The sequence below is a fragment of the Cucumis melo genome, chromosome 11 (genome assembly GCF_025177605.1).
Source record: "Cucumis melo cultivar AY chromosome 11, USDA_Cmelo_AY_1.0, whole genome shotgun sequence".
Classification (NCBI taxonomy): Eukaryota; Viridiplantae; Streptophyta; class Magnoliopsida; order Cucurbitales; family Cucurbitaceae; genus Cucumis; species Cucumis melo.
Genome location: NC_066867.1, coordinates 27,687,426 through 27,707,650, shown reverse-complemented (window position 1 = coordinate 27,707,650; position 20,225 = coordinate 27,687,426). Strand labels below are relative to the sequence as shown.

Sequence of the window (20,225 nt, the reverse complement as noted above, 5' to 3'; positions counted from 1 at the left end):
CATAATGAAACTGAGACACAAAAATGGCCCAATTTTGCTTATTGGGAAATGTTGCTTCTACTCACTAATATTTACTAATAATAAACTTTTTATTCTTTTTTTTTTTTTGGTATAATAATCTCTTTTTTACCTTACAAAAAGCAAAAGGAAAAGAAAAGAAAAGAAAAGAAAATATGGCCTTTTTTTTCTTTTTTTTTTTTTTTAATGGTTGGCAATCGGCATCTTCCTCTTTCTTAATGACGTGTCGGTAAGTTGTAAGATATTGTCTTAATACATAATATGTTTTCTTTTTTGTTCTTTGTCTTAATATTCTTCTTCACTACAAATGTTACGTGCTAATGCTTCTTCCTATCTAACTTAAATAGTTCCAAATTATTCCTTCATAAAATAATGTTACCACCTCCTTCTTCATCATTCCATTATTCCACTCCAACTTTTGGATAAGGAAATTTTCAGATTTTGTACTATTCTAAAGATACTTCTTTTCAAAGTGTTTGAAAACAAACCTAGTTTGATTTATATAAAATTTGTATTATTAACTTTAAGATTAAATGTTCTGTTTTACATTTTCATATGATAAGAAAAAAATTTTACTTGTTTGAATAGACTTTTTGACTAACGGGAGAGCTTGTATAATTGACTTCGTTGTAGAAAGCTTGATGTAAAATAAATAGGGAGTTATTTAAGTAATGAAAGAAAAATACACGAAAAAAACTTTTCAAATTTATTTTTAATGAACTATGAACTTGAATGAAAGTTTTAGAGGCAGAATAAACTTAGACTAAAAGTGGGCATTCAAACTAAAAGAAAGAAAACTAAAAATTAATACAAACGGATGCCAGCAAATAAAACTAATTGTCGAACAAATCTCAAAACAAGCAACAATCATGAAGTCTTGTTACACTCAAACCGTATGATAAAGAATTCTTGAAACTTTATAGTACCTATTTGAAAAGATGTTTACCATCAACTTCAAAGTTAAAAGTTGGTAGAATGAAATGAAAGTTATTTAAATTCTAAAAAAAAAATTCACAATTAAAAAGTCAACTTGGACAAGGTTTGGTAGTATATAAAACAAAAACATTGGAGCTAAGAGAAAATAATACACATGGATGAAACTAGATGTCTCGAAGAAATCTTAAATAAACAACAATTTTGAAGACATAAAAACCCCATAATTTCCAAGGCGATAAAATTGCACTCCATGTTCATCATCCTCAAATAGACAACAGAAGGGATGAAGACTGTAAAATAAAACGGTCAAAAAACTATTCTAGCTTTTTTTTAATTTACACCAACAAATCCAATCACTACATAGACAAATTAGGAGGAGCCACGTCAAAATCATTGTATTTACTCCCATTTTCTTCTGGTTGTAAGTTTGACTGTTGTTCTTCCACCACCAAACTCTTGCGCTTGCACCAGCATAGATATTGTGGGATTGGACCTTCTTCTCCAATAACCCAGCTGTGCTGTGATATGGCTTCCAGTGTCATCCTCTGGCTAGGGTCTGTAAGAGACAAGCTAACAATTTTAGAACCATACAAAATTCTGGGACCAAGATCTTGAAGATGAATCAGACAATTAATCAGGCCTCCTCCTAATAGGCAACCCCTTCAAGGAACACAAAAAGACTATGTGGCTGCATTTGATTTGTGCTTTCTTATGGAAAGCGTGGAAGGAAAGAAACAGCCGCCGTTATAAAAGGAAATCACTTTCCGAAATTTTTTAAAAATATATCATCTATCTGGCTATGACGTGATGGAGATGTATATCTTCCTATAATTCTCTTATGATCTTTCCTCTCTTTTGACCAATTGGAGTAGTCATTTGTAACTCCTTTGGATGGAGCATATGTCAATGAACTTTGTTTCTTATCAAAAAGAAAAAGAAGATGAATGAGACATAGTACCTTTACATAGAATTCCTTCCAATAAATCTCTCAACTGGGGATTCATATCATCAGGCAGCAATAATGGATTATTGACAATCTGAAGAAGAAATGCATTGTCCATTTAACATCAGAATGCATTAATTTTAATGAAGCCACAATAGAACAAATAAACAGTTTCCCACTTTATCATATGTATCTTGCAGCGTCTCTCCAAGAAAAGGATATTGACCAAGTATCATACAGTACAGGGTCACCCCAACTGCCCATGTGTCAGCCGCTTTGCCATGATAAGTAATACCTAATAACAGAGGAAGTTAAGAATTGAGACACATAATGTAAACCCAAGCTTACTTAAGAAGCATAAAAAATCAATATAATATAGACCTAAACAGCATTCTGGTGCAGTAAAAACAGGGGTTCCAGGAGAACGGCGAAGCTCATCATTTTCATCCTGCAAATGAAAAATCAATATTATCCTCACAGGAAGCTCAAATGCTACCCCAACTATACATCGAAAAATTCAGCTGTGAAGAGAAGAAGGAGATCCTTTGATTACCTCAAAAACCTGGCTAACACTGAAGTCCCCTATCTTTATGGTACCGTCAAGGGTTATCAACAAATTATCTGGTTTTATATCACCATGCACTATATTCTGTTTCCAAAATTGGAAAAATAAATATATAAACAACCCAATCAATACTCAAGAGGGAACAAAATCAAGTAAACAGTCAGCTAATACCCAACCAAGTAGATGACCCTATTTTTACCGACTCAGCAATAAGTCGGTATATAATTTATAAGTAGTACGCCCCTATACATTCTATTTTTAGATAAGAAATCATTAAGCCCATATCACACCATTAAGAAAATATATTGAGCTACCATGTCCCCAAGCATCAATCAACTTAAGTGTGAGGAAGATTCAATGTCATTTGGTCTAGATAATATAACCAATTAACAGATATAACTATCAAATGTAATATAAACTCCTTTTATTACCATATCAGTGTGTTTTTTTATTTATATAAAAGAAATAAATAATAATAATAATTTAATTAATTAATTAAAAAAAACACCAAAATTTAGCCAGTAAGGTAAATATAAGCTACTGTGAAAAAAGATGAAAAAAGGTATAAGGTAAGAATCGAGATTATACATGAGCATGGAGATAGATCAGTCCCGAGACAATATCACGTAAGTATTTCCGAGCAATATTTCCATCTAGACCACGTGGTGGATCATAACCCTCACAAGCCCACTTGCCTTCCACATATTCAAGAACTAAACCAAAGAATGACTACTCAAGTAAAGGTTACGTTCAAGAAGATAGTACTTTCAATGATTCAAGCAAGTCCATACAGAAAAATAAAGATGCCATGAGTACCCATATAAAAGCGATCATCCTCCGGATCGTCTATCACTTCAACCAGATTGACTATGTTGGGATGTTCCAACATTTTCATGATTAAAACCTGTAAAAAAAAAGAACGTATTTTTTATCCTAACACAGCTAGGCTAATATTAAGGGTTAACATACAAGATACAGCGAAACATATTCAAAAAGTAATTGTGTGAATGAGAAAAAGAACTAAAATATACACTGCATGCAAGTAAGAATTTTTTTTGTTTTTTTAGTTTTAATAAGATATGCAAATAAGAGCTGAGCATTCAAACCCAATAAAATATTAAAATGCAACACACCGTCAGGCAAAAGCTATCCACCTTAGTGGTTCATGTTCAAAAAGATATCATTAAGCAGGAAAAAACCCTCGGTTAATACAAGTAAGAGTAACAATCAAACATCATATGGAAACTAACTAATTTAGATTTTCACATTACCTCACGAAGAACATCAGTCATAGCTGTCTCCGAAGGAGCAACTCGCAGCTTTGACAAATGAGACTTGTGAAATGCCTACAAGTATATATGCCACAGTTTGATTAAAAGAAACATCTTGATATCTCAACCTTCTAGCAAGTATCACAGCGACAGAAAAAACACTTGCCAATAGAATAATCCCCCCATCTCCAAATTATTTCAAATACATAAAACAATGAAAAGAAATATCAGAAGGAACACCTTAATTGCGTAGTATTTTCCATCCATACGGCTTCGATATAGAACCTGTTTACATAAAAAAGAGGAAAAAGCTAGTTAATAGTATCAATTGAGAAAAATGTGACATAATGATGTTATCAGGAAATGCTTACCACTTTCCCATAGCTGCCAGCACCAATCTTATACTCACGAACATATTCATTGACCATCTTGTTTCCATTTTCATCCTGAACATCAAGGCAACAAATGAACATAACTTGAACAGATAGTATAGTACCAGGAGTAGAATTAAGCTACAGACTACGGAGTACAAACACCATAAACACAATTAGAGGTGACTACAGGGCTGAGTTCCTTTACAAGATTGGTTCATAGCTCCACAAAAAACTGGGGGAAGGCATCGTCTCTTCCCAAATCTTTTAATTCAAGGAGCTATGTAAAGTAAGGCTTTATGTGTTCTGTCTATAAATTGCAAGCAACCCAAGAAATTTTCTACCTCAGTACATTGAAAACCAAGAATCAAATTCAGGCTCCATTAGAAAATTTAATGACCAGATATTCATTTTAAAAATGAAAAGAGCTGCTTACTGGACCTTTTACAGTATTGACAAGAGGCTTGTGATATTACAAGAAGCAAAAGGTCATGAACACAGAATGGTACATTAAGTTTCCCTCCGTCTGCGAGCAATAGAAGAAATTCAAAGCTAGTTCAGCTTATGTTTTTCCCTCTATTCTCAAACCAAACAACAACCAAGCATCGTTCCATATCTAAGTCCATATGGCTAAAAATGTAAAAGAAATGCAGAACATATTTGTGTTAAAAACAGTGCAGGAAGGGCAATTTCTTCCTTCAACATATTCTGCAATGATTTCTAGAATAACAGTAGACTCACATTCAAGTTAAACGGTCTTAAAACTTAGAAGTTACATAAAGTTTAATCTGAATTTCATACAATAGATGGACATATTAATTACTACATCACCTCTGAGCGAATAACTCTGTTTGTCTCCTTGACAGGAAATTGCCGGCAAATCAAACCATTCTGTGTTCTATGCCGCAAAATCTCTTCAGAATTTTTGACACGGCTTTGTGATTCGGTCTCTTCTTCATGCGTGGGACTGGTCATATCATCATTAGACGAGCAGCTTTCCTCATCTTCCATGTCTTCACCCAACAAAAAATCCTCAGAAAGGCGGTTGAAGCCAGAAGCAGGTCTCAGCACTCTTTTAGGTTTTTTGGTAAACCCAAAGCAACCACAACAGCCCATCATTTTGGAAAAGGAGAAACTTTTTTTGTACATGAGACTTTGAGAATCTCAAACTTCGAATTAGTTATTGAAATTATTCCGCAACCAAACAACCCTATCCTGAAACCCCAGAAAATATATATATATATATTATTGGAAACATGCCCTCGAATTCAATAGATTATAATCCATAAACGAGGACAAAAAGAATGACCTCAGACATAAACAACAAATAGGAAGGACTGTTATCGTACCACAAAACTAAATTCATTGAAAGCTGTTCACAATTCTAAGATACTCGTGAGAAAGCCATAAAAATGGAATGATAATGTTAAAAGAAAAAGAAAAGAAAAAGAAAGAAAAAGGAAAAAGCTTCTGCTAGCGCATCATTCCAGCTTTCAGATATGAACGCACCTGATTTACAACGGGATGAAGGGCAACAAGCCCAAGTACAGTATGCTATTCCAACGGATGCCATTCAGCCCGATGAAAGAAACAGCTGGTAGTAGCAAAGGCGTTGCAATTCAGACCTAACATCGCTTATATGGGCAACCAGTGTAGCCTTGTATCCAAAACCCTTACACGTTGACCATTCACCTAATCAGAGAACATAATGGTAGAAACAACAAACAAATACCCACGTCAAGCTTTCAAATAAATTGCAAACGTCATCAACCCCAACAACAAATACAAAGCTAACCCAATACAATTTGTACAAATTTTATCAAAACCCTTACCTAATCAGACGAATTCTTGGAAAGAGGACACTCCGGCGGAAAACCCTAGACACCCTTTATCAAATTCAGCAATCGCAGAGCCACAGGACAAGTAACGGGGTCAGAATTCAACCGCCACCAACAATAAACGTAGAAGATCCCAGAGCACGAACAATTATCACGATCGGGGAGTTGGGGGGGATGAAATCAAAACCCTAACGGGGATGAGCAAAGGGGGTTAATGGAAAGGATCTGCAGGAATCTGAACCTGAAAAAGAGGAAGTGTAGAAAGGAAAAGAAGAAAAATGGAGTTTTTGGGGTTGATTGTTTACTGTTTTCTGGAGAAATTACATTAAAATGGAGAATGGGTAAATAGGAATCAAGGGAGAGAGTTGATGGAATATGCGAAAAAGGTTTAAAATAGGAAGAAGAAGAAGAAGAAGAAGGCTGAAAGAGAAGACGCGTCCGAAGAAGAGGACGAGAGAGAGGTACAGAAAGACAGGACAGATGATGTTGATGATTTCCCTTTCTCCCTCTTTTTCCCCATTCTCCGATGAAGATCCAAACCCCCCAAGCTTTTAACTATTTTCGTGCCCAACCGATTCATTCATACCTTCTTGTTCATCAAATTTATTTTGTTTCTTTTTTCCTTAAATTACAGCATTGCTACCAAGTTTTTTCGTTAAATTAAAGTATATAGTTTATCAAGGTAGCTCAATTGATATAATGTATTTCACGGTTAACCTCTACATTGTTCATACTTTTACTTCGCATTTTAATTACAATAATCCAACACGTTAGATTAGATTGAATTTTAAAAAAATAAAAAGTAATATCTTAGAGTCCTTACCACTATTATGTAAAAATTGTTTAAAATATACTTTAAAAAACCATTTTGTTTAGCTTTTAAACATTCTATTTTCTTTTTAAATAAACACTTAAAAATATAATTCAAACATATCACTAATAATATTAATAATATTGCAATGTTAAAATTATTAAATAATAATATTTTAATTAAAAAAACAAACTCTAAAATTTAGCTAATAAATTTATAATATTTTCAAATATAGAAAAATAAAGACATTTATAATATATAAGAAAATTTTAGATCTAAATATGTATAGATTTCTATTCAAGTCTAAAATTTTACTATATTTTTCACGATATTTCAAAAATTCATCGATGGAACAATAATTTTATTTAATTGTTTTATTTTTACTTTTTTATGCAATGGAAAGAAAACGTGAAATTAGATATAATCTATGAGACATCTAATTGTTGAATCTTACACCTAGTTTGATACCTTTTGTTTGACTATTAAACTTGTCACATTGTTGAGACCAATTCATGATCATCAAATATTTCATGTTGTTCAATTTGTGACCATTTGGTTTGCTGGAAGACCAAGATCATGTGGATTATAAATAGATGGATACATCATCTTCAAACCATCTCAAAATCTTAAATCAAGTGAGCAAATGTGAGATCTAATATAGAGAGTTTGTAATAAAGTGTGTGTTTGGAATATGTTTTTAAATATTTAATTTAAAAAAACAAATCATTTTGAATTAGACTAGGGTGTGACAAATAATCAAAAACAACTTTTCAGCTATATTCTAAATATTTTTTATCTATTATAAAAAAAATTCTTAAATCATTTCAAACATACTTGAAGTTTATAGCTTTTATTTAATATAATATAATGATCGTATCCATGAATTTTACCTTGTTTATATTTTATTTAGATCAGTTTACGTGCATTTCAACTAATCTTATGGAATAACTTGTCTAAATTATATTATTTGAATGTCAAAAAAGACCCGCATGATATTTTAGTTCTTGATATCAATGCTATACCCTCTATTTGCTAGCTCGATCACAATAATTGGTTTTTCTATGAGTTTTTTAAAATATAACAAAATAAATCAAAATATTTACAAAAACATAGCAAAAATTTAATGATAGATCATATTGTTAAATAATATAAAGCTTCTATCATATTCTATAATGTCAACATCCGTATCGGTGCCTATTATATTTTGTATATATCTTTTAACAATTTTGTGATTTGGACGAATGGTCATTATATTTTTTATGCTTCATTATTGTCTTACTTGTGATAAACTGCTCTATTTTGGTCACATTATTCATTCCACTATTAAATAACGATAACAACATATATTTATTTGATAATGAATTCAGTATCGTAAGTTTTCCATCTCTATTCTGTACTTATACGTAAACATGGTCGTTTCCATGGAAAAAGCTGTAATATGAAATATATTTAAATAAAAGTCGGTACATTATATATGACTTTAAAATATGTTTATGGTAACTAAGGCAATAATATTTTGTTTAAGCCAATATGAGTTTCTTTTTGTCTCCACAAATTTGGTACATGAAATAGAGGGAGAAGAAAAGGATGATATTCACTTATTTTGTTTTATTATAGTACTTTTACAATATGGAAATTTGAGTCATGTATCTCATGATTATGAACGTACTCGAGGTGCTAGATTTAGTTTATGGGATAGTCTTAAAAAAATTATTTTATTTAATTAAACGAACTAGTGTATAAATTGAGTTATATTTAACGTCGAAGATATATGTATAGCACAAAATTTATGCCACTTGAATTATATGTGTGAAAATTGACAAATTATTTAAGAGGTTAAATAATGGGGTTTTTTCTTTATTTAACATTGAGGGCAGATTGGTAATTATGCCTAATGGCATAATTGAAATTATATCAATCTTATTCTTTTCTTTTAGGTCAACAAGAAAAGAACAAAAGAAGCAGACAAGAAAAAGAGGAGCAGCCGACTTTTTTGAAAGGAAGATTGACCGGCACAGGCGCGGCGGGAGAACTTCGAAGAGAGAGAGAGAGGCGCGGCGGAAGAACTTCGACGGCGATTTTTTTTACCGACGACAGGTCGGTCTTCACAGCGACAGCGAGAGGTGGCGTCGGGTGGTTTTTTCGGGGTGTTGTCTCGGCATTCCTTCAGCGCCGTTGGTTGGTTTTGTTTTCGAGTTCATTCCGGTAGACAGCGTCGGGTTGACGACGTGGGCAAACTCGGGTCTCTTCAGTGTCGGCTTTCTGGGTTTATTCCGACGAGCAGCGTCGGTTTACAGGCAGTGGTCATCGGTCAGTGTTGTCTTTCTGGGGTTCAATACAGCGGGTCTCTCATTCTTGGCTGATGGTATATTTTGAGTTTGTCTCTTAAAATTACAGATAGTTGATTTGTAAATTTCTGTAATTGTTCCTCATATTTGCTCTAAATAAAATCCTCCCAAACTGATTCTCAAAGTGGATGTAGACCAAAATTGGTCGAACCACTATATATCGCTGCGTTCTTGCTCCTTTTATTGTTCTCTGATTTATTCTCAATTGTGCATTCTGAATTAACATGTTTAGTTTCACAATCTGAATTGGTAAAGAAAATATAACAAGTGGTATCAGAGCTCCGTTCGATCCAAAGGAAATTTGGGTTTTGAGTAGTAGTTCGAAGTCGGCATATCTTGGTTAAATTTCTTTTCTGTAAAGATGGCTTCTACACGATTTGAAGTGTCCAAGTTTAATGGACATGGAGATTTTGCTCTTTGGAGAAAAAAGATTAGAGCTATTTTGGTTCAACATAAAGTAGCAAAGATCTTAGATGAAGAGAGACTTCCAGAAAATATTACAGAAAGTGAAAAAAGAGATATGGATGAAATGGCCTATTCGACTATTCTTCTGTATCTGTCAGATGAAGTTCTTAGGCTAGTGGATGAGGCTACTACTACAGGGGAGTTGTGGAAAAAGCTAGAGAGCCTTTATTTGACAAAGTCATTGCCAAATAAGATATATATAAAGGAGAAGTTTTTTGGATATAAAATGGACCAAAGTAAAAGTTTAGAAGAGAATCTGGATGAATTTCAGAAGATTGTAGTTGATCTCAATAACATTGGTGAAAAGATGTCGGATGAGAATCAAGCAGTGATTCTTTTAAATTCACTACCAGAAACATATCGAGAGGTTAAGGCTGCTATTAAATATGGTCGGGATTCATTGACCATGAGTATAGTGTTGGATGCCTTGAAAACTAGAAATCTTGAGATCAAGAAAGAACGCAAAGATGGCGAGTTACTAATGGCCAGAGGGAGGAGTGAGAAAAAGAGCTGGAAAGGTAAAGAGAGGAGTTTCAGGTCAAAATCCAAGGAAAAATCTAGAAAGTGTTTCCTTTGTCATAAAGAAGGACACTTTAAGAAAAATTGCCCTTTGAATAAGAGCAGAGAAGCATCAACCAGTGAAGCGAATGTTACTGATGGGTATAATTCAGCAGAGATCACTGATGGGTATGATTCAGCAGAGACTGGGTATGAGTCTGCAGAGGTCTTGATGGTGTCTCACAGAGATATACAGGATGCTTGGATCATGGATTCAGGGTGTACTTTTCATATGACCCCTCATCGGGATTTTCTGACAAACTTTCAGAAAGTTGATGGGGGAAAGGTCTTATTGGGTGACAATGGTACATGCGATGTAAAAGGAACTGGTTCAGTGCAAATTGCAACACATGATGGGATGGTAAGAATACTTACTATTGTGCGGTATGTTCCAAAACTTAAACGTAATCTAATATCCCTTGGGGAATTAGATAGATCAGGTTGTACCATAAAATTTGAAAATGGAGTTATGAAAGTTACCAAAGGTTCTCTAGTTAAACTGAGGGGAACTTTAAGACATGGTCTATATGTGTTGGAAGGTACTACAGTTTCAGGCAGTGCTGCTATCGCGTCAGGTAAAATTACAGATATGTCTATGTTATGGCATAAAAGGCTAGCTCATGTGAGTGAAAGAGGCTTACAAGCTCTATCCCAACAAGGTTTGCTAGGAGGAGTTAAGAATGTTGAACTCCCATTTTGTGAACACTGTATAATGGGAAAGTCTACCAGAGTAAAATTTGGGAAAGGGAAGCACACAACCAAAGGTATTTTGGATTATGTTCACTCAGATTTGTGGGGTCCTACGAAAGAGGTCTCTATGGGAGGTTCGAGATACTTTATCTCTATCATTGATGATTTCTCAAGAAAAGTATGGATTTATCCATTGAAACAAAAGGATGAAGCTTTTGGAAAATTCCTTGAATGGAAGAAGCAGGTTGAGAACCAAACAGGTAGGAAGGTTAAGTATCTGAGGACAGATAATGGCTTAGAGTTTGTAAATAACAAATTCAACCAGTTTTGCAAATCTGAGGGAATCACGAGACACTTTACTGTTACATACACTCCACAACAAAATGGTTTGGCTGAAAGGTTTAACAGAACTATCATGGAACGTACAAGGTGTCTCTTGACTAATGCTTCTTTACCATTGAAATTTTGGGGAGAAGCTGCCCAAACAGCGTGTTATCTCATTAATAGGAGTCCTTCTACCGCTTTAAACTTAAAGACTCCTCAGGAGGTCTGGACAGGTAAGGCTCCAAGTTTAGAACATCTTAGAGTGTTTGGATGCACAGCTTATGCTCATGTTAAAGATGGAAAATTGAACAAGAGGGCACTGAAATGCATGTTTATTGGGTATCCTCAGGGTGTCAAAGGTTATAAACTTTGGTGCATTGAAAAAGGGATGAATAAATGCATTATCAGTAGAGATGTAACTTTTAATGAGACTGAAATGCCTTACTGTGTTAAAGAGCAGCAGAAACAACAGACGGGTGATCATGTTGTGACAGAAGTTAGAATTGCTTCAGAAGTACACCATCAATTGACTTAGATAATCAGCCGCTACTAGTTTCAGAAATAGAGGATACACAACAGTCTGAATTTGATGGTATCCAATCTCAACAGGAGAGGATTTTGATTGATGAGGGAGCTTTTATTGAAGAAAGCTCAAGTAACAATGACCTACAGAATTATCAGCTTACCCGTGACAGAGTTCAGAGGGAAAGACATGCACCTATAAGGTATGGTTATGCTGACTTAGTTGCTTATGCTCTCACTTGTGCAGCTGACAGTATTGAAGCAGAGCCTCTTACCTTTGAAGAGGCAATTGTATCTGATTCAAAGAAACAATGGAAGGATGCCATGGAAGAAGAATTGTTCTCTTTGCATAAGAATCAGACATGGTCATTGGTTCCAAAGCCTCCTAATCAGAAACTTATTCAATCAAAATGGATTTACAAAATTAAGCCAGGTACAGGAGGTAACAGTAAGCCTAGATATAAGGCTAGGTTGGTAGCCAAGGGCTACACTCAGAAGGAGGGAGTTGATTTTCATGAGATTTTCTCTCCAGTGGTGAGGCATTCGTCTATCAGATTAATTTTATCTATTGCTGTTCACTTTGACATGTTTATTGAACAGATGGACGTCACCACAGCATTTCTTCATGGAGAATTGGAGGAAGTGATCTACATGGCTCAACCTAAGGGCTATGAGGTGAAGGGTAAGGAAGACATGGTTTGTCGACTTCACAAGTCCCTCTATGGATTAAAACAATCCCCAAGACAGTGGTACATCAGGTTTGATACTTTCATTTTAAAGCAGGGATTCCACAGAAACTCATATGATGCTTGTGTTTACTGGAAACAATCTCAAAAAGGTACGTACATCTATCTACTGTTGTATGTAGATGATATGATACTAGTGTCTAAGGATTATGCTGAAATATGTGAACTCAAGAAACAGTTGAGTAATGAGTTTGAAATGAAAGATTTAGGTGAACTAAAGAGAATTCTAGGCATGGATGTAAAGAGAGATAAAGAGAAAGGTTTGTTAACCATCTCGCAGGAGAGTTATGTGATCAAACTGCTTGAAAAGTATAATATGTCTGGTAGCAAGGCAGTTTCAACACCCTTAGCATCTCACTTTAGACTTTCTTCGTCACAATGTCCTGTTACTAAACAAGAAAGGATAGAGATGTCTAATATCCCATATTGTAATGCTGTTGGGAGCATTATGTATCTGATGATTTGTACTAGACCTGACTTGGGTTATGCTATGAGTATGATCAGTAGATTTATGTCAAATCCTGGGAAGGAACATTGGAAAGCTGTTAAATGGGTGTTACGATATTTGAAAGGTAGTGCCAGTGTATCATTGTGTTATAGCAGGGATTGTGATAAATCAACACTGTTAGAAGGTTTCACAGATGCTGACTATGCTGCAGATCTTGATAAAAGAAGGTCCTTATCGGGTCACATTTTTCGTTTATATGGTAATGTTGTCAGTTGGAAAGTTAACTTACAGCCAGTTGTTGCTTTGTCGACTACGGAGTCAGAATATATTTCTCTTGGTGAAGCAGTTAAGGAAGCAGTATGGTTGAAAAGAATTGTTGGTGAGTTGTTATCGCAGGAGCTTATTCCTATCATTCATTGTGATAGCCAGAGTGCTATTCATCTTGCGAAGAATCCTTCTCATCATGAACGATCTAAGCATATCGATGTCAAATTTCATTACATAAGAAACGTCATTGCTCAGAAAGACGTGGAACTAGTCAAAGTTCATACAGTTGAGAATTTGTCAGACATGCTAACTAAAGCTCTTTCAGCTCATAGGTTTAAATACCTATTAGATGAGCTGAATGTTAAATCTGGATGATAGGGAGTTTGAAGAATCAGTTTGGTGTCTTAAATAGTTTGTCAAGAGGGAGATTTGTGAAAATTGACAAATTATTTAAGAGGTTAAATAATGGGGTTTTTTCTTTATTTAACATTGAGGGCAGATTGGTAATTATGCCTAATGGCATAATTGAAATTATATCAATCTTATTCTTTTCTTTTAGGTCAACAAGAAAAGAACAAAAGAAGCAGACAAGAAAAAGAGGAGCAGCCGACTTTTTTGAAATACAGAAAGAGAGAGAGAGAGTGACGGCGGAAGATTGACCGGCACAGGCGCGGCGGAAGAACTTCGAAAAGAGAGAGAGAGGCGCGGCGGAAGAACTTCGACGGCGATTTTTTTTACCGACGACAGGTCAGTCTTCACAGCGACAGCGAGAGGTGGCGTCGGGTGGTTTTTTCGGGGTGTTGTCTCGGCATTCCTTCAGCGCCGTTGGTTGGTTTTGTTTTCGGGTTCATTCCGGTAGACAGCGTCGGGTTGACGACGTGGGCAAACTCGGGTCTCTTCAGCGTCGGCTTTCTGGGTTTATTCCGACGAGCAGCGTCGGTTTACAGGCAGTGGTCAGCGGTCAGTGTTGTCTTTCTGGGGTTCAATACAACGGGTCTCTCATTCTTGGCTGATGGTATATTTTGAGTTTGTCTCTTAAAATTACAGATAGTTGATTTGTAAATTTCTGTAATTGTTCCTCATATTTGCTCTAAATAAAATCCTCCCAAACTGATTCTCAAAGTGGATGTAGACCAAAATTGGTCGAACCACTATATATCGCTGCGTTCTTGCTCCTTTTATTGTTCTCTGATTTATTCTCAATTGTGCATTCTGAATTAACATGTTTAGTTTCACAATCTGAATTGGTAAAGAAAATATAACAATATGGTTCATTACTTGTGTAATATGTACTCTAAAAGTAGATAAATGGTCAGGTGAAAAAATGGAAAACGAAAAAAAAAATAGAATCCTACAATATTTAGAGACTTTTTAGTTGTTGGGTTGGTTAATATACTAAAAATTCAAGCTAAACCGATGAATTCGAATCAAAATTTATACAGAAAACCAAAACATTTAGTTAGGTTAGGTAGTTGGTGGTGTGTAGAATTATTTGAGATATTTGAGAGGGATAGTTTATTATTTTGATGACATAAAACAAAAATAAATAAATTGTGACGTTTGGGGGAGAGGTGAAGTTATGAGGGATAAATGTTATAATAATCTATGGTTATGATAAAACTAGTGTTATAATAATATTTGTTGAAAATGTTTATTATTGGTAGTGTTATGATAGTACGTATTTGAGAGAATGATTAATTATGATAGGTAATGTTATGTATTTTTTGGGGGAATGATTATGACAGTAATGTTATGATTTTTTTTAATGTATATCCAATGAACAAATTTAATATATTTATTTTAATAAATCATGTTACGAAATAAATTCAACAACAAAAAATTTAAAAAGGAAATTTATTTTGGGTCTTTGAGTTTTCTTGGACTTGAAAGAACGAGTATTCATCCGTTTCTTATTTTTTATTAAAATTATTTTTTACAATTTTTTATAATATTTATTAAATTTAATACTTTTTTTTTTATAATATTTATGAAAACAACCATTTGTGATAGCTTCTCAAATTTTGATTTAGTAAAAATAATAAAAAGTAACAACAGGTTTCTAAAAACTATATTTTTCTTCATTTTTCAATTTAATTTTTAAATATATTTGTAAAGTAGGGAATTAATTAATAAAAAAATGTTCAAAAGCTAAATTTTTATAAAAAAAAAATAAGAATAAAAACTAAATTTTTTATGAAATGGTATAAATATTTTAGTTTCTATTTTTTCTAATAAAATAATCTTATAAAATTAATTTTCATAAATTTCTTTTTTTTTTCTTTTTAAGTTTTACTGTCCACCTTATATTTAGAAAAACTAAAACTAAAACTAAAATTTTAATACATTGAAAAAATAAAATTGTATATTCTTTTAATCTTTACACAATCTTATTAATACAAAAATAATATAATTGTGAAAATTTAAAATTAAAGGCAAAGGAGTATTACGGGGTATGGGGTTATGTTAACCCTCCCCAGACAAGGACTATGGGATTATGATAATCCTAATCTTCCGTAAACCCTTCTTTAAATATGTCATACTAAAAAAAAAAATACTAATTAGATATATTTTAGATATCAATTATCTTTGTGGATTTCATCGAATTATTCGATCATAATTGGTTATGTAATATTTTGTTCAATATTTTAATATTTAAATGCATGCAAATGGATGAAATAACATTACATTTTAAATTTAAAATATTAGCAAATATGTTATCTATTTCATTTTTTGTGTCAAAATTCTTCACTGGTCAAATATGGTTGTGTTTGTATCAATTTTATAGTTAGAAATATATTTTAAATCCCTGAAAAGGTAGAATTGGATTCTTGCTTTATGATTTTTGTTCTTCAATTCCATAATTTAAACAATATGACATTGTATTTAATGGTAATTAAAAATTAAGTTCATTTTGGTAGATGCATTTTTTATGTTTATCCTCTACTATGAGTTCTCTATCTCTAAGTTTTCGATAACTATTACATTATATCACATCAATAAAATAAAATAGATTCAAAACTTTAAATCAATATAATTATTAAATCCAAGTCTTGAACTATACCACCATATAGTTTTGTTATACAAAATATTTTTTCTAGTGCAATAACTTTACATGTAGTGAATGAAATATAGTTTTCATTGAATTTGCAAGTTGAGCATCTTTTTGAAAAATACAATACAATTTGCCAAAAGTGGGGATTGTGAGCCGCCAGCCTCGGCTGCAGCGACGCTTTGTTCCAATTACCGCCACTCGAAATGAGAGGTTCGAAGTGTTCAATCGACACACGCTTCTGATTCCCTCTCAATCCCTCCCCTCCTTTTTTCTTTTTGTTTTTGCTTCGCCGGAGCCGGAGTTGCCGGCTTCTAGGGCTACTCAACTCTCCAATTCACTACCATGACGATCGTCGGCGTTCTTGCTTTGCAGGGTTCTTTTAACGAACACATCGCAGGCATATTCTTCTTCGCCTTCTCCTACTCCTTCTCCTTCATCTTCGCTGTCGCTATCTCCTTTTTGTAGTAACTGATTATCTTTGTGTTACGCAGCTTTGAGAAGGTTGGGAGTGAAGGGCGTAGAGATACGGAAGCCTGAGCAGCTTCTTAATGTAGCTTCTCTGATTATTCCTGGCGGGGAAAGCACCACCATGGCCAAACTTGCGGAGCTCCATAATTTGGTTTATTCTTCTTTCCTTCCTCTAGACGTTGCATTCATAATCGTTTTTGAAGGTTTTCTTTTGTTTGTTCCAAGCATCTATAGCTACATAAACGCTACCACATGAATGGGCAAAAAAAGGTTCAAACATCTAGCATTTAATTTCGTGTAATAAGCAGAAATGTAATCTTTAAAACTTGGTGCGAAACTGGCTCGGTTAGACGAACCCGCTAAAGCTGCTTCTCGGATTAGTCACATCAGACGTCTCAAATTTAGGAAATAATCGCTCATGTTCGTTTGGTCGAGCTCATTATCATGAAGCTTAGAATTAGAATCGAGTGTAGTATTTATCTTTTCGTATTTTTGTATATTTGCAGTTTCCTGCTTTGCGAGAGTTTGTTAAAATGGGGAAGCCTGTGTGGGGCACCTGTGCAGGACTTATCTTTTTGGCAAACAAGGCTACTGGTAGATTTCCTTCCTTTTTTCCTCAACTTCTCAACTTTGGATGTTCTTTCCCAAACCCCACCTCCAACACATCAATAAATTATCGAAATGTGTTCTAAACTTTATATGGGGACATTTTTCAGGACAGAAAACAGGTGGACAGGGACTTGTTGGAGGTCTGGATTGTACTGTTCACAGGAACTTCTTTGGCAGTCAGGTAACTCTCCTTTTGAGTTGTGATTGTGATTTTGAAGATGTATGAAAAGAACTGGAGAAGAAACTTGTTTAGGGCTCAAATTTGCATAAAGCTACCTCTGCTCGTGTGACATTGTAGCAGACGTGCTGTCCTTCTACGAATTGAATAAGCTTCTAAAGTTTTTTTGAACCATTGCATGTTGGAAATATATAGCCCTCTAGAATATGGGGAGCTAAGATCCTTGCTAATGGTCATTACGGTCCTTTGGAAAATTTGAACTACGTTATTTTGAAATCCATCTGTCTATTGGCTCATCTAATGACTTCCCCAATGAAAATTTTCATACTTCATTTAAAATCCTCCGTATAACAAGATTTGTGAGATCTGCTTGGAGTTTTGAATGCAGATTCCTCGACGGTTTTTTTTTTTGCACAAGCTGATCCAAACACAATTATTCTAAGAATTTCTGCTTTGATGTTGATTCCGGATGTTCTGTTTTTCCCTGAATTACATATTTCCCAGTGTTACTGATAAGTATAGCAAGCCCATTTAACTCAACGTTGAAGTCCGCTTTATATTCACTTTCCGTTTCTAGAGTTCAAATTTTCCTAATATAAGAAGATCATGATTATATAGCTTCAAAGCTTTGAGTCAGAGCTCTCGATACCAGAGCTAGTGTCTTCCGAAGGTGGTCCAGAAACATTTCGTGGAGTCTTCATCCGAGCTCCTGCAATTCTTGATGTGGGACCCGAAGTCCAAGTGCTGGCTCACTGCCCTGTCTCTTCAAACTCCAACTTGCACTCAAGTTCCTCTGGTGAAGGCAAAAAGGTTTGTTGGTATTTTCTGCTGCTCTCACAGATCTCATATCATCTCTACACTGATAGTGCCTCTATTTTGAATGCCTAAATTATTATAATCTGTCTGTATGAGCCGGAAATTTCAAACTCTGTGTATGTCGGTTGTGAGACGGTTCAGTAGAACTATAGTTTCACTGGCATACAGGAGTTTGCTCGTCTTGCGTTTGTTTTCCTCCCACCCCTTCACATTGTGGTTTGAATATCTCAGGAAAAAGATGCAGAAAGTAAAGTGATCGTAGCAGTGAGGCAAGGGAACTTGCTCGCAACTGCCTTCCATCCTGAATTAACATCAGATAATAGATGGTATAATGTAGTTTTAACTTGAAATTCTACTCATCATATTGTGATGATTAATCTCAAGTGAATTTCAACGATGGGTTATGCAGGCACAGTTACTTCCTGAAGATGGCTGGTGATGTCGAAGAATCCTCAAGTAGCTTAGAAAGCATAGGAGTTAACAATTCAAGATTCGAAAGATCGAAGAGCGACCTTCCAATTTTTATTTAGTTTAAACCAATTGAACTCCTCCACAACCTAAATTTACAGTTTCAAGTTTCATTGGAGGTTTAATCCATCTATTCTGTAGTTTGCACCATGTTTTATCTTCCTTATGTTAAGTTACAATATTCTTCTACTGCATTAAGTTGATTTTACTAGAACTTTGTGTAGGAGATGCTGTACATGGAGTCTTAATTTGAAAAGATTCATCTCCTTTTGCACTGGGTTAATCATTGTTGAAAAAAACAAACTGCAGTGTAAATAAAGCAAAGTTGTTAGGCTACAAAGAATTTAATATTTCCAATTTTTTTGAATACTTTTATGAATATTATAATATTTCCTATTACCTGGAGTTAAAGGATTGATTGAACTATGTTTAAATGTTTTTATATTATCACCAAAAGATCATTAGTCTTAAACACGGTAAAACTCTGAATAATCTAAATAGTTAGACAAAATAAAACTTATCCTACAGAAACCTTTTGAAAAGAAAAAAATGAGAGCATGCCTGAGTCGTTATGGAATATGAATGAATGCATGGAGGTGATTAATCTACTGAATAAGGACACTGAGTTTAGAGCTTGTAATTTTGGAGAAGTTTCATTCACTCACACCTTTCGGGAGTCGCAACCTTTTCCTTTTCTTTTTGTACATTCTCTTGTGAAAAAGACACTACACTGGACGGATGTTTGTCTTTTCTTTTCTCTATTACCTGTACATTTAGTTTGGGATAGTATTATAGACCAAAAAAATCAAGCTGCCTGATTAAACTAAGAATTTTCAAAAAAGATTTTAAGTGTTAAAACCAACCGATCGATCCTTAATCATCGATGTTGAAGTCGGTTGACACTTTACTAAACTGAATATGGTCGGTTCTGGATCGATTTTTGTTTTAAAAAAAAAATGAATCCAATCAATCGATAATCCCTCCTATTTAGTGGTTTTCTTCTTTATGTTATCAAAACAGACTAATATAACTTGAATCGTAAATGAACTCGTGAAAAAATGTTTTAAGTGTATTTATGTTTTAAATTTGGGAAAAATTGAATTGTTAACTAAACTCCATTTTATCTCCCACCTTCAATTAATTACAAACCGGGCAATTAATTGAAACTCGTTTTTAGTTTAATAAAACTGTTAATTGTACCAAAAATTCAAATTCTTGTACATCTCGAACAAAAAGCTTTAAATTTAAAAAATCAATTTATTATTGTCATATGTTTTTCGTTACTATTAACCGTTCTCATATTTTCGTAAAATTATATCTTTTAGTTCAGACTTTCAAAGAGAAAAAAAAAAAAAAAAAACAGAAGAATTGATTTTTTTTATTAAACCTTTTAACTTTAACACCAAAATGTTATATAGTTTAGTGGGTTGTTACGTAAAAGTAGTCAAATTACGAATAAGTTAGTTCAATCATTTTGGTAATTGTAAAATAAATAAATAAAATAAAAAACCAA

At 33.9% G+C, this 20,225-nt stretch overlaps 2 protein-coding genes across 2 annotated transcripts; one reads left to right on the top strand and one right to left on the bottom strand.

Annotated features, from left to right (window-relative positions):
• Positions 1-1,113: 1,113 nt before the first annotated feature.
• LOC103501943 (serine/threonine-protein kinase GRIK1) lies at positions 1,114-6,594 on the bottom strand. Its single transcript, XM_008465713.3, has 13 exons — positions 5,937-6,594; positions 5,614-5,796; positions 4,936-5,319; positions 4,105-4,179; positions 3,974-4,018; positions 3,734-3,808; positions 3,279-3,366; positions 3,051-3,175; positions 2,451-2,546; positions 2,279-2,345; positions 2,077-2,192; positions 1,913-1,991; positions 1,114-1,510 (listed from the first exon to the last, which is right to left on the bottom strand). Exons 3-13 carry the CDS (start codon positions 5,251-5,253, stop codon positions 1,311-1,313), a joined length of 1,284 nt encoding a protein of 427 aa, XP_008463935.1. The 5' UTR covers positions 5,254-5,319; positions 5,614-5,796; positions 5,937-6,594; the 3' UTR covers positions 1,114-1,310.
• A 9,599-nt stretch (positions 6,595-16,193) lies between these two features.
• Positions 16,194-19,069, top strand: LOC103501941 (probable pyridoxal 5'-phosphate synthase subunit PDX2). The gene is made up of 7 exons (XM_008465712.3): positions 16,194-16,570; positions 16,665-16,792; positions 17,148-17,235; positions 17,358-17,431; positions 18,047-18,238; positions 18,476-18,570; positions 18,654-19,069. The coding sequence occupies exons 1-7, from the start codon at positions 16,516-16,518 to the stop codon at positions 18,772-18,774; spliced, it is 753 nt and encodes a 250-aa protein (XP_008463934.1). The 5' UTR covers positions 16,194-16,515; the 3' UTR covers positions 18,775-19,069.
• The last annotated feature ends 1,156 nt before the right edge of the window (positions 19,070-20,225 follow it).